This window comes from Phoxinus phoxinus, assembly GCF_949152265.1.
Source record: "Phoxinus phoxinus genome assembly, chromosome: 3".
Lineage (NCBI taxonomy): Eukaryota > Metazoa > Chordata > Actinopteri > Cypriniformes > Leuciscidae > Phoxinus > Phoxinus phoxinus.
In genome coordinates this window covers 19379230-19402988 of record NC_136878.1, presented here as the reverse complement: position 1 = coordinate 19402988, position 23759 = coordinate 19379230, and the positions used below count along the sequence as shown (strand labels likewise).

General features: G+C 36.6%; 1 protein-coding gene across 1 annotated transcript; it reads right to left on the bottom strand.

Annotated features, from left to right (window-relative positions):
* Nucleotides 1-216: 216 nt before the first annotated feature.
* myo1hb (myosin IHb) lies at nucleotides 217-18317 on the bottom strand. Its single transcript, XM_079607466.1, has 32 exons — nucleotides 18303-18317; nucleotides 15416-15577; nucleotides 14810-14925; nucleotides 14012-14210; nucleotides 13819-13899; nucleotides 13562-13741; nucleotides 13368-13466; nucleotides 13127-13240; nucleotides 12913-12984; nucleotides 12388-12507; nucleotides 12232-12299; nucleotides 11828-11933; nucleotides 11588-11668; nucleotides 10124-10215; nucleotides 9257-9351; nucleotides 9115-9161; nucleotides 8932-9012; nucleotides 8555-8660; nucleotides 8340-8457; nucleotides 8119-8232; nucleotides 7910-7986; nucleotides 7721-7789; nucleotides 7511-7595; nucleotides 6873-7035; nucleotides 6676-6759; nucleotides 6498-6591; nucleotides 6322-6377; nucleotides 6027-6162; nucleotides 2430-2500; nucleotides 2219-2316; nucleotides 1674-1773; nucleotides 217-1476 (listed from the first exon to the last, which is right to left on the bottom strand). The coding sequence occupies exons 2-32, from the start codon at nucleotides 15539-15541 to the stop codon at nucleotides 1450-1452; spliced, it is 3075 nt and encodes a 1024-aa protein (XP_079463592.1). The 5' UTR covers nucleotides 15542-15577; nucleotides 18303-18317; the 3' UTR covers nucleotides 217-1449.
* Nucleotides 18318-23759: the final 5442 nt, after the last annotated feature.

Here is a 23759-nt window from a genome sequence, read left to right as displayed (position 1 = left end):
ATCACGATTCTCGTAATAGAGTTGGGAAAACATATTGAGCAATAGACAGGGGCGGATGTTTGTCAAAAGTTAAAACTTTTTTTGAGGCATCGATATCCAAGTCCCTTAATCAAAACATTCTCCATTCATTCACCACGAGGTGGCAACAGTTTCATATTAGGTCATCTAACGTTACCATCTACCATATTTTTATGCTTATATAGGAAATATCAGGGTTTCATGTAAATGTCCACAAAGTACAACTCAATAATTAATAACCACTTTATTACCACTGCAGTCACAATACAGTTTATACATGGCTGAACTGAATTTGCAGGAGAAAAACCAGACATCACAATTTGTATAAATAAATAAAAACACTACATAATCATTACAATGAGTCGAACATCTTGATTAGGCTATATGAAGTTATACAAATGCTAATATTTTCTGTACTTTAACACCGCAACTGCTACAGAAATTTGAATGCACTAGGCTAGATAAAGTATTATATAAAGGACAACAACTGCTTGTGGAATTGATTATCAGATCTCTATGCAGATATTACATGCGTGTTCTGTGTCTCGCAACAAGTGCCATTTTTATATTTGAATGTATATACAAATGTTATGTATGCCTATGCATGCATTGTTTTGCTCTTGTGTTCTGGGCATATGAAGCCAGTTTCAGCTATTTGTTATGTTTGTCAGTGCAAAGCAGATGGCATGCCCTATGTAGTCAGGTGTTGGCAGTATGGGATAAAGAACAAAATAAACTAACACAATTGACACCGTGTTAAAAAAAATATTGGGCAGAGTAACTAATGCACTTTTTCTTTTTTTACTTTTTTTTTTACTGAACTGTTCACTTTTATAATTTAACAAAATTAACACATTTACATAATTTGAGGAAAAAAAGGTTTGTGCTTTGAAGCAACTCATTTTCTATACTCTGTCCACCAGAAATATCCACAATTAGCAAAAACCAAGACAAACTCAATTCATTTGATAAAAAACTTAGCAATTTTCATTAACTGCTGGATATTTATAACAAAACATGGGCTTATAAATACACAAAGACAATATAAAGTATAAACTAAAATACAGAATTTAACCTGATATTATTCAAATAAAACAAATAAAAAATAAAAATCCAATTACACCAGTCTGACTTGTTTCTGACATTTGGTGAATAAATTACAATGATATTTCATTAGTTGTCGCTTGAAAAATAAATTCACATTTTAGCGTTACCCAACCCTGGTCCTGGAGTAGACACATTTCCTCTCCATTATCTGATAAACTCATTTCAGGTATTGGAGTTTATACTAATGAACTGACCAGTTGAATCAGGTGTGTTTGATTAGGCAAACTGTTAGTGTAGGTTCTTTTAGGGCAAATTGTAGTGTTTAAACTTGACTGAAATGCATTAATTGGGCCATTGAAGAGAAGTTTTGAGAGGTGAAACGTGTCACCGAGATTTTGTTCGTGCAGATTCCTGAAAAAGAAAAATGTAAATGCCTTCAAAATGATCAAATAAATATATGTAACTAATTTCAACATAATTTTGAACAATATTACACATAGTGGTATATAATGATAACTGATTACAAAGATATAAAGATGACAATTTTAATATTTTTTGTGTTTCCAATGTATTCATTGTGTTGTATGCATTGCATTATGTGGACCCACCACCATCAAGTGTCCATTCTTGGCCCTGTAGACCATGTATTCACTGCTGCTCTTAAAATCCACAAAGCCCTCTTTGCCAGGCTGGATGTCAAACCTCACACTACAAAACAACAATGATTCAGTATATGTATAATGCATGCATTGAAATACAATGCTAACACTTCACAATAAGGTTTCATTAGTTAACATTGGTTAACTTGAAGTAATAATGAACTGCACTTCTACAGCATTTCTTATTTTTTAATGTTAATTTCAACATTTACTAATATTTTATTAAAATCAAAAGTTTTTATTGTTAACATTAGTTAATACACTGTGAACTAACAGGAACAATGAACAGCTGTCTTTTTTTAACTCACATTAACAAAGATTATTAAATACTGTAACAAAACAAATGTATTGCTCATAGTTAGTTCATGTTAGTTAATGCATTAACTAATGGAAACAAACTAAACCTTATTGTAAAGAGTTACCAATACAACAAATAATCTATCTCTGAGAGCAGGACCGAGTATCCAAAGGCAATTCAGGTAAAATAATCTCACCTTCCTTGTACAACTTTGATAAGGCTTTGGTTTTTTGTCACTACAGAGATTTTTGTCAATGCCTCGAATAGATAGCTGCACTGCAAGACCAGGTCCCCCTAAAAATAGAATATTTAACATAATGTATACAAAAATTGTGTTTTCATTTCAATTTGCCACATGACAGTCATTTAAAGCAATTACTCCCTCACAAAGATATTTGTTCACCTACTTTTTGCTTTGTGTCCTCACATGTGACATGGAGAATCAGGAAGTTGTCACTTAAATTGCTGACAGACACCCCTGTAAATAAGCAAATATATATTATGTAAACAAAGTTATTGTATGGTATAATATGGAACTTTACTATTTAGTAATGGTTTGTTACAAGAGTTTAAAAAAAGTTAAAATATAAAAATAAGACTGAAAAATAACCTATTCATTTAAAATGACCTTTTAATAAAACTGGATAATTTCTAGTAGTTATATTTATATTAAAATAAAATAAAAATTATATTATATTTATATTATATAAAAAAATTAAAAATAATATATATTTAAATAAATGCCTCTGAAATCTGAATTGATGGCAAATTTCAACTTAATTATTGGGAATCTGTGCCGAGTAGTGTTGATTATATGTAATCTGGATCATATCATCAGATTAAATTAAATACTTGTAATTAGATTAAAATACTCCTAATCACAATACAGTTACTTTTTTATTGATTACTTAATATTCACAAAATGGCAGTACATTTCAGAATTAATTGGTTCTCACTAATTCTTTTATATCTTTTAAAATGTTCCTTTCTTAAAAGTTTTGTGGAATTGCACACACAGACTGGCCACTTGTCATGCGACTATAATTATGTCATGTTCTTGTTTTCATGTCTTTTATCTAGAAATTTAGTCATGTTTCCTGGTTCCTTGTCAGGTGATTCATTGCCCTCATTTGATCATCCCTGCATCCCTATTCCCATATTATCCATCCTAAACAGTATGTGAGATTAGAATAAACCCAAAGCATAGTATGTTGGGAAAAATATGTCAAAAGTCCAAAAGTATAGGATGATCTACTATCTTCCGGTAGATTTTCGAAGTGTGGATCCGTGCACACTCTAAAGGCTAATATTGTCCACAACCTATTGCGCTTTGGATGAGGATTTGGTTCAGAACTACAAACACAAGTAAAAAGTGTTTAAAAACTACAAAACATAGCAGATGTGCTCAACTGAATGCAAGAGGTTTAAATAAAGGTTTGAGTGACTAATAATCAAAGTTTAACCTGATAAAAATATTTATTTAATATAATCCGTAAATAATTTCATCTGCAATAACAATGTGGATTTTTATAAAAGATCCGTTTGGCCATTAACTTTTAAATGCATCATCATTATGCATTAAAGACACATTATGCAAGAATTGTACTTTAATATAACAGCTTCAAAGTCATTTCGATGGTAAACAAACTCGTAGTGGGGTGAATCATGCCAAAAGCAAAGCTGGTGGGGACGCCGCTGGCAAAACCAGCAATGCAAGTTTGAGAGGTGGTGCCCCGCCAAATCACGACTTGCTTTACGGCACGACGTCACATACATCAACAACATATGAAGCAGCCTCTATGGAAGACACTAGCACACATTTCAGACGTGAATCATGGCAGAGTCGACGAAGAAAACGAAGAAAGTGCGGTCGGAAGAGTCAAGGAAAAGAAAATGAGGAACCGGACAAGAGTCCCACTCCCACTCGGTCAGGCTTTCACTCGTTGACGAGAGCTATAAAGCAGCAAAAGATGCAACAGCGATGTAACTGACATTACCTGGTCAGTTAGACATCTTCGGAGTCTATCTGTGCCTGTTCGATGTCCGAGGCTTCAATCCTACTGAACAGGTACCGGTATACAGGGGGCAGGGGATCAGGCCGGCGTTTGCAGAGACGGCGTGAGTGGTGTTTACGTCAGTAACGTTAAATACAAGTACTCCACAGCGACTCTAGGGATCGTTGTTTGACAAAAACGGAAATCCTGCACATTGTGCCTTTAATATGAGTCTCCGCATGAAAGACCAGCGACTGCAGATCAACGTGCTACTACATTTGTTTCCGATACAGTAGGAAATCAAATGAAATGTGGAGGATTTGAACTGTAGCAAGATGACTGACAGCCCAGTTTACTGTGACAGGATGCGACGGAGAGCAACCGTTAAAGACGCAATTGTATGAAGTGATAGTAGGTCTCAAAGCTTGTCTCCTCTTTTGCTACACACTTAAAAGTATGTACTTTTTCTTCACAAAAAGAGTACATACTTTTAGGGCATAGTATAAGTAGGCGAATTTGGACCCAGCATATGTCTTCTGTTTCCCTAAGGCTTGTTCGACTATAATGCAGCGCAGACCGATCGGTGACTGACTTGAAGCAGTGCATGCCGAATAGAAATGTTGTCCGACTCGAGACAGCGCCAACGCCATGTAACTGTGACGTGTGCCATTAAAGTATCGCGAGAGCGTTTCGAGAGCAGCCGGAAGACTCAGCCTGATGACGACACAGCTGTTTCACGATTGGCCGGATTCACCGCATGACAACAATCACGCGTGTTTCGTGTTTATTTTCACACCTTCACACAAATGCTCACAAATCTGTTTTCTATAACAGTAAAATCTCTTTTCATGTAGTCACGATGTTATAGTGTCATGTTTATGAAAATAAAACTGATTAAAAAAACTTAGACCCCACTTCATTGATAGTATAGGCTTGTTTAACTTTATTCTTGTACAAACAGACGCTGTATTTAGCAGTACATTAAGTATTGAATGAAAATGTCTCTATTTGGGGTGGTGATGGCGCAATGGATAAGACACATGCCTTTGGTGTGAGAGACCCGGGTTCGAATCCACTGTGCGACACCAATGTGTCCCTGAGCAAGACACTTAACCCCTAGTTGCTCCAGAGGCGTGCGACCTCTGATATATAGCAATTGTAAGTCGCTTTGGATAAAAGCGTCAGCTAAATGAATAAATGTATTTGACAAAAATTGAGTTTATTTCACTTCAGCTGTGGTAAAGTATGCAAACACAGCCCAAGCGTCACTACGAGAATGTACGAGAAGCAAGTGTCCGACCTCACGTCTCCGTTTTCAGCTCCTCCCCGCACGCACGCGGCAACTCTCGCCAGTCGGTTACATCCAGCCGATGTCGAACACACCTATAGTCTTATGTGTCCTGTTCTGACTGGTTGCTTCAGGTCATGTGTTTCTCTGTTCTGTTTTCTCATTGGTTCATTGTTTGATTATACACAGGTGTTCCTAGTTAGTCATTAGTCTCTGTGTGCATATATAGCCCTCATGTTTACATTGTTTCCTGTCTAGCTTTGTTCCCTGTAAGTTTAGGTTGTCAAGTCAAATCTAACCAATATTTTTTTACGTTTTGTTTAAATAAAAGACATGAAAACAAGAACATAAAATTAAACAAAAGGCAGATGTGACAAATTACATGCAAAATTGAGAGGCTGCACAGCATATACAAATACAATATTTAATATTTTTATTAGATAGTTTAATTTGGAATTTATTTACTTTTAAATTATTTATTTATTCTAATTTAATTCAATGAAAAAATTTAGCTTTTTAATGTTATAAACAAGTTAGATCAAAAGTAAAACAAAATGAATCAAAAAGTAGTTAATTATATTACAAAATGTGTAATGTAATAGATTACATTAATAATTAAAATTTTCATCATGTAATTTGTATTCAGTAAAAGACTACAATTTGTAATCTTATTTGTACATTTTAAAGTAATCTACCCAGCACTGTTGGACATTAAGATTTACCTTTAAGTGAGCTATAATTCACCCTCTGTTTAATTTTGGCCTCCTCCACCAGATACGCAGCAGCCTGGGTGAAGATTAGCTGTCTGAAACGTGGCCGAAAGCCATTCCTGTCATACTTAATCACTGGAACACTGTACTGTATAGAGAGAGAGAGTTTACAATCAGTTCCCCCTACCTGTGATATAAACATCTGTCTGACTGAAAAAATAAATAGATATAGATCTACTGTACTCATAGTCAAACAAGCTAAGAAATGTGTACATACATGTGTACATATATGTGTAGTTTTACATACCTCAATGCCCTCAGGACAAATCAGCTGCAAGACTTTGACGTTCATGTCCTGTTCACCTGAAGACAATAAACATAGAAAGAGCAAAGTTTTGTAATGTTTACTCATAAGGAATAACTTGATCTTTCCATTTACAATTACAGCAGCAGAAGTATATAAAACAAATAATAAACTCTTACTTATCCTAGTGTCAGCAAAGGGTTGGCATATGCTCTGAGGGTAGTTCTCTTTTCTGCCTTTGAATATGTCACTGGTCAGTCCTTTGATTTGCAGCTGAAAATGAAATGGAACTGTAAAATAATTCCAGCCAGAGAATAAAATATGAAAATAAATGCGAGGTGAAAATGGCAATTTTACCTGCACCTTCCGCTGTGCACTGATCCCTCGAACATACTTCCGTACGAGGAGACGTGTGTGCAACATGTGTAAGAGCACTGAGGCCTATAGATTAATTTATAACAATGTGAAGATTCATTAGTGAAATCATGAACCTCAGCTATAACAATAACTTTGCAGTGTTTCAATGATAACAGGTCCAAAAATATTATGACTACCTCTTGCATTATTGGTGGAGGAGTCAGCCAGGTAGTTTTGTCTATTACTGATTTTGGCAGATACTCTTTGAGTCGAGTGAGGTAGCTCTGTCTGACAAAGGCTAGATATTCAGAGTTGTCCATGCTTGCAGGCTGATTCCTGTTCATGAAGCCCTTGATAAACCTGCAGGATTGGGGAAAAAAATATCTTACAGCTCAAACATCATAAAATTATTATTATATGTGCATTCATTTGATCAAAATAGTCAAATATTTTGAAATATTATGGTTAAAAATATTTGTAAATGTACCCATTTCACTAAATTTTAAAATGTGATTTAATTATGTGATGGCAAAGCTGATTTTTTTTAGCAGCGTTTACTCCTGTGCAGTAATCCTTCAGAAATCATTTTTTGTAACATTTTATGTCTATACTGTCTTTTGATCAAAAAAATGCATCCTTGCTGAATAAAAGTATCCAAAATTGTATTAAAAAAAAATCCTACTGATCCCAAACATGTACATTTACATAAAAGCATATTTAGATCAATAAAACTTTGATTTAATTGTCATTCAGTGCCTGTATAAAAAGCTTTTCCAACATTACTTATGTAAGAGCAGAAGTAACTGACAGGAAGGATCTGACATGATTGTCTCACTTCTTGATGACTTTAACAGCCCAGGCTCTTCTTTCCCTCTCTTTTCTGGCCTGAAGGCCCCGCCAACATGTTTCAATCTTGGTAGCTGTTAAAAATGAATTAAAAGTAATGTTATGTACAGGGCCGTCGCTAGATGGGAGAAAGGTTCTTGTGATTTCAAAAGTGGTTTTCTTAATAACTCTAGTGTTTTAAACAAGAAATGTTCAATACCTGCTTCTCTCTGCCTTTGGTAGTCTTCTTTCACCCTATAGCCTTTGTATTTGGCCTGGATCCTTGTGGCTGTAACAAAAGAGATTTGAGATACTACCCAGTCAGGTCAAAGCTAGAGCATTTCAAGAATCATTACGAGACCTTCAGAGGATCCCAGCCTTCTTTTGTTAGATGTTACTGGTGCCTTACCCAGTTCATGCTTGCAGACCTCAAATGCATCTTCAGTGGCAAAAAGAGTCCTGGGATGGCGAATAAAGATTTTTGTCCTTGAGAAATTAGAGGGAAAAAATATTTTATAACACATGGACATGTTTTATAAACATTTTATAGGTAACGGATATTTCCTGGTCCTAGAAGAACAACAGAGTATCATTGCAGTAGTCTGGTACAGTTTGTACCTTCCCATCTTGTACTCGTTTGGTTTGTAGCCAAGGTGTTTGATGAGTTGCTGCACTCCCTCTGCAGGTGTCCCATTCCAGTGTGGCCATGTGTCAGGACATAGAGCCTTATATCTGCAATGATCATGTTTGCAGGTGAGAAAAGGTGAGAACAAGCACCTGATACAAAAGATGTGTGCAAGTTGCATTGTTGGAAACACACACACACAGCGCAAATGCACCTTTTTAGGAAGACTTCGTATCTTCTCCTATAAGCAAACCCAGCACGCCTGACTCTCAGGTGCTCCATTAACCCCAGGTACTTGACTTGATGTCTCACCATGACATCATCAAAGTGATCTGAGGTTAGGCGAGTGAGAGAGAGGTCACGGGCACCGTCTAGTAAAACATTCAGCAGACAAAACCACTAACAAGAGGTGTGAAGTGAAAGGCTCACCTGGCTGCTTGCAGTGGTTGGGTTTCAGGCACCGCACATACCATGGTTCTTTGGTCATGAGGATTTCAGTGAGGCCTGCAAGGCTGCTCTTAAACTGGGTGGCTACCTGTTCACAAAAACAGGTCAACAATGTCTTTTTGATTGCTGTACATTAAAGTGCTGCCACAGCTTAAATAAAGGAAAAGTTGGAAATAGTATCATGAGGGGCTCTCAGGTTTTCAATCAGCTGTTAATTATACTAAAATCGTAGTCAAACAATCTGTACATTTCTTTCTTATGGCCAGAAAATTAACACAAGAAAAACATTTTAAATATATAGATCAGGCTGTTATAATTATTTGTTTTTTAGTTTTCTATTTAAACATCTTTCACTGTACCGTCTCAGGTCTTTTCTTGCCGTCAGGTTCAATAGCATGGAAGCAATGCTGGATAATACTGTTCTTAGACTGTCGCATGACCTTAAACAATAACAAATAACTTTTATCTTTATGACTATTTCATAGTCATTCTTTTTTCAAAGATGATCAATAGATAATACATGCTGTGGGGAAACCTCTTACCTCTTTAATGTTCCTGTACAGAAGATCATTATTTTTGTCAAGAAATCCTGACAAAACAAAAAGATCAAGATAAAAAATAGTTTTTTTTTTTTTTTTTTTTTTTACTTTTTAGTCTTAAAACAGTTTGCACTGAGTATCTTACCAACAACTGAGTAAGTGACTTCTCCAGCATAGTGTAGAAGTCGAAAATCCCCTCGTTCCAAGGTCTTGCGGGTTTTCTGGTCAGCCAATTTGTGCCTGAGATTTAGAGACAATGAATTGGATTAATAAATTAATACAGTACCTTACAATGAATACAATACCTTTGCAGCAGTACAAATTCTACTGTACCATGGCACTTCAATTCTACTTTGCATGTGAAGGTATATCAGCTTTACAAGTTATATTACATGGGAGATACAGATACAAAATTCAACAATTCAAGTCACCTTTATACAGCCCAAAATCATGTTTTACAGAAGTTAATGCTACAATTTTTGTATTTTAGTAGTCCTCCACCCTTCAATAAATGCCCATGAGTCAGTCTAATATTGCCTAGAGAACACCTTGTATACACAACTTGGTCATGTTTTATATTATTATAAAATATATATCAAATTAAAAGGATAGATGCATATTTTCCCACCACGGGAGAAGGTTTTAGCTAAGGCCATTGACTGTAATTTCTATAGCAAGCAATCTACATTCAGGATCTACAAAATTAGCTGTTATTATTTTTTAAGGATTTAATTTAATGCAAGGGTGTCTAATCCTACTCCTGGAAGGCCGCTTTCCTACAGAGTTTGGCTCCAACACCTGCTTGGAAGTTTCTAGTGATCCTGAAGACCTTGATTAGCTACTTCTGTTGTGTTTAATTATGACTAGAGCTAAACTCTGGAAGGTGGTCCTCCAGGAACAGGATTGGACATCTCTGTTTTAATGCCTACAGAAGAGTCATAGAATGAATTATATCATCCAAGTACTATGATAGCATTTAAATACTGGTGTCGAATTGAAAATGTTTACCCACGTGACAAAATGAGGGTGACCGCACATCTTCTCCTCTAGCTTCTCCAGGAATGTAAAATCTGTGGCTTCTCCAGGACGGAGACATTCTTCATCCTTTAATGCGGGATACATGACATAAAGACTGTGACTTAGGGTGTGTTCACACTTTTTGTGTTTGATTCAATTTAAAGAAACTAAGTGTGTGTAAGTGTGAACGCTGCCATCCAAACCCTGGTGCGCACCAAACAAGCTGACCGAGACCCCGTAAAAAAGGTCCAATGAACTCCAGTGCAGTTCGAAACGCAGCTAAAGGGTGCTTTGATACTAGGACTTTTGGTGTGTACGAACCATACCCGAGTCCGCATAAAATGGGTTAGGCCTAGGGTATGGTTCATGTGAACTCCGTTCACGCAATCGTACTAAATTGTTGAAAGTAAACTGCTATTGATGACGTATGATTCGATAAAGCTGTGGCTGCGTTCGAAATCGCATACTCTCGAGTAGGTACTTGTTTTCAATAAGTAATTACTTCACGACCACTAAAAAGGTACGTTGTGTGTATAGTATGAAGGTGTGTGTAGTATGAATGTCCGGACGTACTACATTACTACACCATGCTGTCATTATCATGTGACCTATCAGCATCAGTTACGTCACTTCACTGCCATTCACAAATCCTCTCCCGTGGCCTCATGGGAAAAACTTTTTGAGAAATCAACCAACCAACAAACAAACAATACAATAAATAAAAAACATTTGCTAAAATTTAACTTTGAAAAAAAGACAACAATTATGAATGACTTTTTAAATGTATTTTTCTGAGTCCATCAAGCCCTTCAAAGTTTGTCCTGATAAAAATCGTTGCCTCATGACATTAAACCTTGGACATATGTTACGATAATGTGCACCATGGTGTGTGTATAGTATGCAACTGTGTGTAGTATCAGCATCAGTTACTTCGCTTTACTGCCATTCACAAATCCTCTCTTGTGGCCTCATGGCATAGTAAAGTGTCCACCGTATGCACACTTAAGAATCTCGGCAGAAGTAGTAGGTCATCCCGGAACATTTTGCCTGCTCTTTTATGTGTACTGTGAATTCGGACATACTTCTTTTGTCACATACTATTTTTCACCTATAGTAGGAATGTGATTTCGGATGCAGCCTGTGTGTTTGTGAGTGTTTTTCCTCACTTTCCTGACCCGCGTGACTGATGCACTGCAAGCAGAGAGAATCATTTCATTTCTGCTCGCCTTCAGCAGAAATGGACTCCCGTGTTCTTTAGAACATTTGCAGTACGGCAGATAGACGCAAGTGCCGTTATGTTTTGACACTTTGAAAACAAAACCAAAAGTTCAAAAACCAAAATATAAAAGTAAGGTGAGCAACGCTATGCATTTCCCTGCCTTCAATCGGACCAGACAATTGAACCAAGTGTGAAAGCACCCTTAATCATGTCATGTCAGCTTGAATCCATTCTACGTACCAGTACTGATATGATGCCTCTATGTTTCTCCTCCACCAGGTCACAGATGATCTTATTGTTGAAGAATGGCACTGGCTCCCACTAAAATGTCAACATGGGGGAAAAAAGTTTATCAATGAAAATATGGCAAAGCACAGAAAGTGAGGTAGATCTGTGTAACAAAGCATTTACATAACATTAGTATCTGTAGATATCTGAAAAGGCCTGATTGATTTCAAACTAATGTTGTATGTACTCCACCTCGATTCCCTCCATCTCGTACTCCTCCTGCTCTGATTTGAGGGTGAGCTGGATGAAAAGCTGCTGAAGCTTTTCATTGCAGAAGTTTATACAGAACTGTTCAAAACTGAGGAGCAAATCACCAATAATCATATACATAGTAAACATCAATCCATCAAAATATGTATCTAGTAGGCTACTTTACAAATATAAGACAATTTACATGCAATAGCAATAATGTCACCAGTGCAGCGTGTTTCTACTTTACAGTAATGGCACATTTATTTGTGTCTAGATGTGTCTAGAGGGCTTGTTCTGAAACTATATTGATAAGAAGGTTACTAATTGGTTTTAACTAATTAACCCATTTTAAGAGTTGTCTTGAAGGAAATGTGTAGTGAATGATTGCAATGCTTCAGTGTCACCTGTTCACATCAAACACTTCAAATCCATAGATGTCAAGCAGTCCAATCACCGTCTTTCTGGTTGAATCCTGCATTGATAGAATAAATAGATTGAACACCTAATAAATGTATTGTTATATACCACTATTAAAAGCAGAATTTGTAAACCATGCATACCTTATTTGCCAAAGATTCATTAATCTTATTAACGAGCCATGAGAATGTGCGGCCATAGATGGCTTTGGCTAGTGCATCCCTGGCATACTTTGCATGTTCAGCGGTGAAAGGGCTTAGAACCTGAAAATGATGAATATTACATAATCATGCATTTCCGAAGTACAGAAACATATCATTACTATTCCATCTCTTAAATCACTTTTCAAAATGATATTATTTTAAAATACATGTATTAACCATTTAATACTAATAGTCCAAAACAACTTCATATGGGAATATGAATGTAAAACATACTTTTTATGCAACAGTTAATGTGTCATAAAAATTGCATATAGGCTACCTGTTGCAATTAATAATTTTAACAAGTACAAGCAATATTTCATAAGTATGCTTATGTAAACATACTAGTATTTGGGTCACATTAAATGTTGTATTTACTTGACATAAGAAAAAGATCTAAAGTGGATGAGTACTAGAACATTATACATTATACAATGAATCCTTCAGAAATCCTTCTTTCATCACCTCTTCTGCTTTGGCTTCAATCTTCCTGTGAGTTAATCCCTCCTGTAACATGTTTGAGGGGATGCCCAATAACTGAGAAGAACATGAATAAAGAAGAAATGGGTTGCAACAAAGAAACAAAAGTCAGAGGTCAGTATTGGCATTACAGTATAAACTATCCCATTTTGAATGCATAAATATTCTAAAACTTGATATAAGTGACAGATGAACATACCTTTGACAGCCAGTGCACTTCTGCACTGCTGTTTAATGTGGCATAACCCAGAGCACTGGCCTCAAAGTGAACATTCCCGAGATGAAGGACACTGGCAATGATCGCAAACAGATGCTAAAAGAAGACCAAAGTTATTAAACAATGACCTCTCTTTTTAAAAATCAGCCCTCTACACTCACTTGACCCAGTGACCCACCGGACAAAAACTCATCAAAAAACTCTCACTCTGAGAACATCTTACCTCTATATCTTTTTCACCTAACTTAACAATAGTAAGAGCCTTCTGTACGGTTTTCCAGTCACTCTTGTCATTAATGGAGCTCACTTTGGCACATTCTCCCTGTCCAGAAAATAGATTTTGAACAATTTATGGCTCTGATAAGTCTATGCATCAATAAAAATATAAAAAAGTAAAGTAAGGTCTGCATTTCTTACCTGAATAAGATAGCGGTAGTTCTGACAGTTTCGCTCCAAACCAAGCCAGCGAAGAAGCTCATCCTCCCCTCCCTCAACTAACTGATAGAAGATGTGGAAGTTCCTCTCTCCATGATTTTGGTGGACCACCCTTGACTTTTCCAGTAAGTAGCTTAAGATGTGGCCACCGACAGCTGCTCCCTAAAAGAATAAGCAAGTATTTACATTTGTAAGGAATGCTTTTCCGCTATTCTGCTCCTGTCCGAATCGGACTTTACCCGATGGTCAAACTGTATGTCCATATACTTTCCAAATCGACTCGAGTTGTCATTTTTCAGAGTTTTGGCGTTTCCAAAAGCCTGTAGAGATAAAGCCCTCAGCATTAATACTTCACATTGTGCTACACTTTGAGCATGTACACTGAGAATTTTCCAACGTTTTCAACTGATCAATTTAGACAAAAATTCTGACCTCCAGCACCGGATTGGAAAGAAGGAGCCGATCCCTCACGTTGTCCAGGAGTCTAGTGCTGGGACAGCTTACTGCATAGAACTGCAGGACTTTCTTAGAGGCCTCTGTCTTACCAGCACCACTCTCACCAGAGATGAGGATGAAGTGGTTGTTGGTTTCACTAACCATTGTCCGGTACACGTTATCAGCAAGTGCAAATCTGAGAGGTCAGAAAAACTACATTAAAAACAATGATCTTCAAAGAAGAATATAAGTAAGAAACCATAAGAAAGTAAAGTTTAAGAACAAACAGTAAATGTGTATATATACACTGCCATTCAAAAGTTTGGGGTCGGTAAGATATCTAAATGTTTCTAAAAAAGGTCTCTTATTATCATCAAGGCTGCATTTATTTGATCAAAAATACAGTAAAAACTGTAATATTGTGATATATTATTAAAGTTTGAAACAACTGTTTCAATACATTTTAAAATGCAATTTATTCCTGTGATGGCGAAGCCGAATTTTCAGCAGGCGTTACTTCAGTCACATGATCCTACAGAAATCATTCTAATATGTTGATTTTCTGCTCAAGAAACATTTTTTATTATAATTTGTTTTCAGGATTCTTTGATTAATATTTATTTGTAAAAGAATGAATAATAATTTAAATTATATTTAGAATATTTTTTTTGTAAAAATGTAAAAGTATTTACTGTTACTTTTGATCTATTTAATGTATCCCTGAGGAATAAAAGTATTCATTTGTATATATTGTATATAATGTACTTTTCCAAATGTGCAAATATGCAAACTTACATATGAGGAGGCAGCTCAAAAAAGTTGACACCCATATAAATGTCCATTTGTTTCTTGGTATAGATACCCAAGTCCTTATATGGATTTACTGACACTAGGAGGGTCCCGATGTAGGTCTAAGTAAGAAAAACATATACATTTAAGAAAAAATGTCCAGACCTTTGCCTCAAAAGAGTATTTAGTTATGATCCGAGTTCAATAAAACATGTTAAAAATATGTTTTCAACTTTTAAAAAGTTTGTTCTGGAACAATCTGCCAAAAAAAATATAAACTCACAGGATAAAGAAAGATCATAATTAAATATAACTGTCTCAGCAGTTTCGTATAGGAGGTTTATCTTTGTAAGGTGCCCTTGATAACCTTCTCCATGCTGAATCATCAGCAAAGTGAGTTTCCAGTTCTTGCGACAAGGCAAATGAGATGTATAGAGAACATTTTCACTTAGTAGGATACCTGCTGTGTGCAGTGACCTGTGTTCAGCATGAGAGTCCACATTATTCTCTACCCCATCTCAATAATGAAAGTAACAGTGATACTGGATATTGCATTGCCGGCCTTTATCCCAGTCTATTCTCAGAAGTCACATGATTGGGTGCAGGACTCACATATATAAGGTTCTCGTTGAACCGTTTTCTAAGGTTGTCCATAAATGCGGTCTCACTGGTGTAGGCGTCCAGGAGAACAAAGTCCTGTATGCCCACCCGGTCCCGGGCCGTCAAACACCCCTCCATCTCCTGTAGGATCCGCTGGCAGCGCTCCTCTAAACTCTGTTAATCACAGACAAGAAAAATAAAGGAACAGGTGTCAATCAGCGATTCCAATAAAAGCTGCAAAATAAATTTAAATTGAATAGTAATCTTAAAGTAATAATTGTTAGTGTGGGGGTTTGCTTGACATAGGTTTAAGCTGCCCTTAGTTGAATGTATTTTTTAAGGTCTTGATTGTATTCCTTATAGTCTATTTATTGTGTGTAGTGTGTTGTGTGTAGCTTGCTAGCTGGTTTTCTATGTTTACTTTTATGTTGACTCAACTGACTGCTACAAAAATTCCTATGTACCTGTATAGCTGTACCGGTACAAATGGCAAATAAAACTTTAAACTTAAAAGGTTGATGTGTTTTTACACATATACATTCTTATTTCAAGGAGAAGATTAAACTGCACAATAATAAACCGATTTTTATTTTTTATGTCACAAATATTCATGATTTTTCCTGTTTGACATTAAGGAATTAATTACCATTATGAACTTAAATGTTATTGTTTTCACCTTGTTTTTCAGGCTATAAGTTTACTGTACGTTTGTGCAGCAACAGTATTAGAAGTGGCTTGTTGAAACAAGTGCTTTGGACTTTAAAACTTATCTTTAAAACACTTATTTATTTAATTATTCATATTCAAGATCATTACTAAATAAAATGTAAAAAATCTTAATGGTGATTATTTAACAATAGTCTCTCACAGATGTACACAAATGACCAACATCACTGACATTATTATATCGCTCTACATCCAGTAGGCCAATATATCATTTTGGATGTGGCCTTGAACAAATCCTGTCAACAATAGGCCATGAACCGTCTGAGCCCAGCCTTACTTATCTAATCTAAAATGTTTTTCTGCACAGTCCGTCAAAAGGAACATTCATCAATCAACACTGATAACGGCAGGGTCTACCTTGGTCTTTTGACAAACAGGAAGGATATCTTTTTGTGTGTTGATAAAGTCCTATGTCCTCTAAAAAAGTTATTTAAAAAATAAATCTTAAAAAGAAATAAATTAACTTCAGCACTGCCTTGATTGTTTGTGGCATAGATTCGACAAGGTGCAGGTAACATTTTTGGTCCATATTGCCATTTTACCGACACATCCATGATGCAAATCTCCCATTCCACCACATCCCAAAAGCGCTCTATTGGGTTGAGATCTGGTGACTGTGGAGGCCATTTGAGTGTAGTGAAATCATTGTCATCTTTGAGAAAATAGTTTTGAGATGATTTGAGCTTTGTCATGGCGCGTTATCCTGCTGAAAGTAGCCGCAGAAGATGGGTACACTGTGGTCAGGGATGGACATGGACAGAAATAATCAGGTAGGATGTGGCTTTAAACAATGCTAAATTGCTACTGAGGGGCCCAAAATGTCCCGAGAAAATATCCCCCACACCATTACACCAGCAGCGGCATGAAGAGTTGATACAAGGCAGGATGGATCTTTATGCCAAATTCTGACCCCATCATCTGAATGTCGCAGCAAAATCAAGACTCATCAAACCAGGCAACATTTTTCCAATCTTCTATTATCTCATTTTGGCGAGTCAAATTGTAGCCCGTGCAGTTTCCTGTTCTTAGCTGACAGGAGTGGCACCCGGTGTGTTCTTCTGCTGCCGTAGCCAATCTACTTCAAGGTTCGGCATGTTGTGTATTCAGAGATGCTATTCTGCAGACCATGGTTGTAACGAGTAGTTATTTGAGTTACTGTTCCCTTTCTATCAGTTTGAATTAGTCTGGCCATTCTCTGGCATCAACAAGGCATTTTTGCCCCTAGAACTGCCGCTCACTAGATATTTTCTCTTTTTCTGACCATTCTCTGTAAACCCAAGAGATGGTTGTGCGTGAAAATCCCGGTAGACCAGCAGTTTCTGAAATACTCAGACCAGCCCGTCAGGCAGCAACACTTGCCACAATCTTGCCACGTTCAAAGTCACTTAAATCTCCTTTCTTCCCCATTCTGATGCTCAAATTGAACTTCAGCAGAACACCTTGATCATAGACATGCCTAAATGTCAAGTCACCTTTTTTTATATAGCGCTTTTGACAATACAGATTGTATCAAAGCAGCTTCACAGTGATAACATGAAAATAATACAACAAAGTTTGTTTTAAGAAGAAAATTGCATCATCGTCCACCTTACTTAAGTAAGGCAGATCAATAATATTGTTGAATATTAAATGCCCCCAACTAAGCAAGCCAAAAGCCTAGGCAACCATGGCAAGGAACCAAAACTCCACCAGTTTTTTGTATTTAAATGTGTACAGATTTTTACAGTGTACAAATATTGCAAATATGAACTATATATTCAACGGCTAAATAATTTATGTTTTGTTAAAGAAAAACACTAGCTGATACTACATTTTATTTGTTGCAACAGTGTGATTCTTGATATGACATATATGCCTGAGTCATAGGCTACTCCTAAACTGTTATATAAAAAAACATTAAAATAACTGAGCGAATTTACATAGTTTATTTTCAGAGAGACATATCACAGTCAGCTGTAGTCTAGCTGTACTGTCATGCTCTGCTCAGGATTCACTTCAGGAATATATTTAAATCTACATTCGCGTAATAATTTGCATAAAAATTTGCATAAAAATTTGTTTTGTATTTTGGTTCATATTACAGGCCTATCTTAGACCTCGAACAATATTTTGAAAATGTATTTCAAGAATGCACATTTGAAAGATGGTTAAAAGTAAAAGTGGGAGCCCTTACCTTCAGTGCAGTGATTGTTTCTCTGTGTAATGGGAACTGTGTGATCTTATCCAGTTTTGTAAAGAGCATCTGTGATTATTTCAAGTACAACGGGAAACAATGTCATATCACACTCACCACTTCCACCATGGGAAGTCATTAATAAAAAGTTTGCTAAGGAAACGGGGGTCTGCGTGTATGTGTGTGTCAAAAAACATCTGTCTAAAACAGAAATCGTTATGGATTTATTGTCTTGCATCCTGAAAAGCTCTGCTCAGCATAGGTTTGTCCTATCTTGGTTCCTTTAAACCCGAGGGCAAATCTATTTCTATCAGAGATTACACGGTTCCTCTCCGTTCCTGTCATGGGATGGAATTTGGGCCAAGGTCACAGGCATACAAAAAATAAAAGAACCATTCCTGTCTGGTCCAACTGATGCTTGATTTACCTCTATGAAACAGATGAGACACACACACACACACACACACATCTCTCTCTCTCTCTCTCTCTCTCTCTCTAATATCATAGTTGAAGTCCAGTTGAAACCACAAGATATGCACAGTAAGTTACAAGTTTATTTTTTTTAACTGTCCAGAGAATATTTAAAACAGTTTGTGATAACATTAGTCAAATAAAACTAAAGTTTACACTTTATTGTGATAGTCCACTTAGACATTCTACTAACTAGAAGTTACTTTGAAACTATATGTCAACTAACTCAGAGTATTCGGTAGACTGTTAGGTTGGGGTTAGTGTTAATAGAATAAGTTGACATATACTTGCAAAATTACTTATAGTCAGTACCGGTAGAATGTCTGTTGGGGGAGAATCAAAATAAAATGTTAGCAGATATTAAGCAGACAGTCTAATACTCTAATGACTGGAAGTTGACATAATTGCTAAATGACTTATAGTTAGTAAAATGTCTGAAGTGGTCTATTGAGTGTTATCAAATAAATATAGCTAAGTAAGCTGTCAGTGTTGTACCACAAAAGCAAAAGTGCAGACAGAGACTAATATTCTGAAAGATAAAGCTGGCATCACATTTGAGTCCTGTCTATAAGCTGGCAAAGAGCACTCAAACTAGAGCCAAGAGAGGGGATGCCAAGATGCTGGCAGTCTGTCAGTGTCCCTCTCTCATTACACACAGCATGTTATGTATTGCATCTGTTTAAAAGACTATCATCATTTTAGCTTTAAACTCAGTGTTTTAAACTTTTCTTTCTTGGTACCAATAACCAACTGAAATACTTTTTTTTCCTTTACTATAAAATTACTAGGTTGCAACGTGAATATTTAGATATGCATTATTTATGCATAAATTATACAGTATGATATATCATAATGATTTATTATAATAATATACACATACTAAGCTATAGTGTATATCTACCTGATATTTTCCTCCTGTAATTACACAACTGACCAGGTCTTAAAGTCCCCCTGTGGTGAAAATCAAGTTTCAAATGTTGTTTTATATGTCAATGTGGTGTTTAATATGCTTTGAGAAAAACCATGTGCAAATTCATGTCAACACCATTGCTGTGTATTTTCTCCATAAAACTGCAGTGAACCAAAGACATTCTCAAAAAAAAAAACCGGTTTGAAATCGCTTGTGTTTCTGATGTCACAAACTACATTGTAACCAATCACGTCAACGAGTGGATCTCTGAGCTTGTGTGAGTGAGTGGAGGCGGGGCTAATTATCATATTCATAGAATCACATATACTAAATGAGGAAAGGGTGTAGAGTTACATTCAAGCTATTTTAAGGCATGAGGATTTTTTTTTTCTAGGAAAAAACATATAAATATGGATTTTGGTCATCAAAGGTGAGTTTTAAGGGATACAATTATTGACTACAAGGGGACTTTAGTTGAAAAAAACACAGTTTAATTTCCGTGAGGACTTAGATTTCTACTTTGGTGTCAATGTTATTAGATACATCTTGTTGTATTTCCGAGTGAGTCATTGAGACATTAAAGCTGATTTTGAGGGAGAAGGAAAGTCTATCTGGCTAACTGACCATCATATGAGAGGCCACGCTATTGTCCCAAAACTTTAGTATGTCACAGGATCCCATGCAGTGCTCAGCTCACAATATGGCTTTGAGACTTCGGAAAAAGCTAGGGCTAATCATGGTCACTGACCCACATTCTTCTGTAGTCACTAAAGTCACTAAACAAAAGTCACTAAACAAAGTCTTGACAAATATTTGCAGCTAAAAGTCTTATTTTTGAACCTATTTAGACCATTTACATGGATTTCTCTGTTTCTATTTTTAATATATATAGGCCCTATATATATTAAGTATGAGGGAGAACTCAATTTTACCCCCAAATAATAACATTCTCGCTGTTGTTTGCAGTCACATTTGCATTAAATATTAAAACAAGTCTCAAATGTAAAGAAAAAAAATACAAAGAGGAGCTTATAGAACAAAAATTATCTAGTACTTTTTCTCAGTTTGTGTATTTTTAATTTAGCATTCAAAACAAATATGCTTGTATGATAAAAAAAAAATTGTCACAATCTTGAGACAAACATTTATACTCTTAGAATTAGTATTGTGTCTATTTAGAGTATAAATGTTGGTCTCAAGATTGTGACAAACAAAATTTAGATCATGCAAGCATATTTTTTTTGAATGCTAAATTCAAAACATCTTCTTAGGCCAAAAAAAAAAAGAAAAAGGGCACAGTCAGCTATAAGCATCTGAAATATTCCTGAATTACCTCAGTATCCATTGCTTTTTCCAGATGAATCTTTATTCTCCTGGTATTAGTCCAGTGTTCAGTAGAATAAAGGGCTTTCAGTGTCCAGTTTGCCCAGGCATGATGGAAACTCAGACCAGAAGAAGACACATCTAGAGTGATCCACTTCAGTCCTGATCAATTCTGCTTGCTTTTTCTTTCCAACCGTTCTTCTCTTTCTCTATCTCACGTTTCTATCCATGGTGAAGAGCTCTCGTGACATTATTTCACTTTAAGCACCACTACTAAACTCAGCTCTTGGTCTGCTCCAAGATGCTGAATGATTCATGGAGGGGCAGCAAGAGAAGATCTCATTCAGCACCTCTCCTTAGCGGCCGCTGCCCCACCATGTGTAACACAAGGCTGTGGAAACCTGAGCTAGCGCCCTACTCCCTCCCCTCCTACCTGTCTTCTTCTGCACAAAATTACATCGTTGGAGTCTAGTTACTGATCTTTGATTAGGTGGATCCGTTTTCTGCTAATTACTACCCACTCACCAACACGTGGCCCGTGGCTCATAGCCCATTTGGTGTAAAATTGTCTGTTTTATTTTTTACAAATTGATAGATGTGTAATTACTCAGACTGATGGGACGGTCATTTGAGGTTCTAATGGAACCTGAGTCAGCGGATGTTTACCTCATTACTGTAAAAGTATGTAAGTACAAGACTTACTCAGGTAATGTATGGTTCAGGTGCCCTACTTACTTGATGTATTTTTAGTTTCATGTCTTGAGATATACATTTTTTAGACAGGGCCACTGCCCCTGTCTATGCACTGCCCTGCTTTTGAACCAATTCTTTTCAGTGAAACAGTTGAACAAGTGCACCAAATAAGACTGGAGTGGTTTTAAAACTGTTTGTGTCCTCAAATGTGTCCAACTCAAAAGGCAGTAATATTGTTTAAAACCTAGTCATCATGTCTGCTTCTTCTATGCACCAATGAACCACTCCAACCTGTTAAAGTGTCACATATGATATTTTAAAGGTTCCTAATTTTGTTTTGGAGGTCTCCTACAACAGGTTCACATCACATGCATCAAAGGTCAAAAAACGCTTTCATTTTCTCATAATTTACACTGCACATCACCACATTACTCAATAACTCTCAAACAACTCGTCCAAGGATTTAGTCTCTCTAAATCCATCCTTTCAGAGAGCCTCCTCTGCTCTGATTGGCCAGACGGCCCATTTGGTTATGATTGGCCTTCCACTTAGTGCGGTTACACACGCTTACTTTAGCTCCGGAGGCTTCCTCAGTCCTCAGCGATTGTGCAAAAGTTGCTAACTGTAAAGACAGTAACGATTGCGTCGATTTTACCATATCAATCCGAGCACGAGTCCAATGATGAAACATTGGAAAAACTAGTTATTTAACCCGAACCTCCATCGCGAGAGTGACTTGGATGTTTCCAAGTGATACGCTACTCAGTTTGACGTTCATTATGAGATGTTGCAATTGTAATTCCTCACCATCAGCATTAACAAGTGTATGTCCATCAACTACCGATGTGATTAGCCTAATTTATTGCAGTGCACATGTGGGAACTGTATCATTAACTGTATCAATAACAGCGCATATGTTAGCCGAGCACTAACGTGAACGTGAATTTTTCTGTCCAAGCCCAGCCCGCGTCCGACAGAGCAGTAACCGAACCCGACCCGAGCCCAACAGGCATAAAGATATTTATGTCCGAGCCCGACCCGAGACCGGCAGTTAAAATCCCATTTTTTTCTCATACTAATGACAATTGTACGTTTGTTTGTGTGGAAAAAGCCCGCTTTTTTTTCAACTGTAGGAAGGCAATCAGAAATGTCAACAGGATGAGCGCATCAGCACGCACGGATCAACAAGCGCTCTTAACACAGGCGTGCGCACATTATGCACGTGTTTCATGGTCACGGCTACATAAACAAATGTCTGCACACAGGTAGACGGATGTTATGGTAATATTTGACATGTATTTTAAAGTCGGCATGAAATCTAAATTGACCCTATTTACTTTGTTAGCGGATATTACTAGTCTTGTGGTGAACAATTAATCCGTGCAAGTTAATACACAGAAAAAAATTGTTTTCCGAAGTTATCTTTAATCAAAGTTTGAAAAGTTACTTCCGGGTCTGGAATGGTTATTTTTCTGATGACGTAGGCTTGACGGCTTGGATTGGTTAATCGCTTAACCACTCCCCTCAAACTGTTACTCTGCTATGGGCGAGAGATGGAGAGGAGGAGCGCTAAAGTAAAACGGTCCGGGTATCATTCGTTCATTTGTTTTTGCTTTCACATATAAAAACGGAAAAACGAGAAAACAGCTCCTTTTTCCGTTTTTTCGTTTTTTTAGAAAAACGAAAAAACGAAATTATGACTTGATTTTTGATTTACCCGTTCTTGCACGGAACTCAGAAAAAACACTCGATATTCCGATTTTCCCCTGTGGGTGGTGCTAAATCTGATTGGCAGGAAATGCATTAATTATTTTTCAAATTAAGAGTTTACCCACACTGTATCTGTTAGCCTATAAAATTAATAGTCTATATGCATGCTATTTATTACCCAATCATTTGCCTGAAAAAATCTACTGAAATAGCCTAAATGTAAAACATGGTTATCAGACAAAAGGCAGAATGGAAAGGCCATTCTTAGTGCATTCCTCGCAATATAGGTTTCTTTTGCATTCCCTTGCCAATAGATTTTGTTATCCCTTTATATCTTCTGCATATACTCC

What these genes read in the sequence shown, in the direction of transcription:
- myo1hb (XM_079607466.1), bottom strand. Translation starts at nt 15,541, where the DNA reads ATGGAGGGGTGTTTGACGGCCCGGGACCGGGTGGGCATACAGGACTTT. An exon ending in ACTACCGCTATCTTATTCAG is followed by an intron (nt 13,467 to 13,561) that starts GTAAGAAATGCA and finishes TTTTCTGGACAG; the next exon opens with GGAGAATGTGCCAAAGTGAG. An exon ending in CTCCACCAATAATGCAAGAG is followed by an intron (nt 6,760 to 6,872) that starts GTAGTCATAATA and finishes ATTAATCTATAG; the next exon opens with GCCTCAGTGCTCTTACACAT.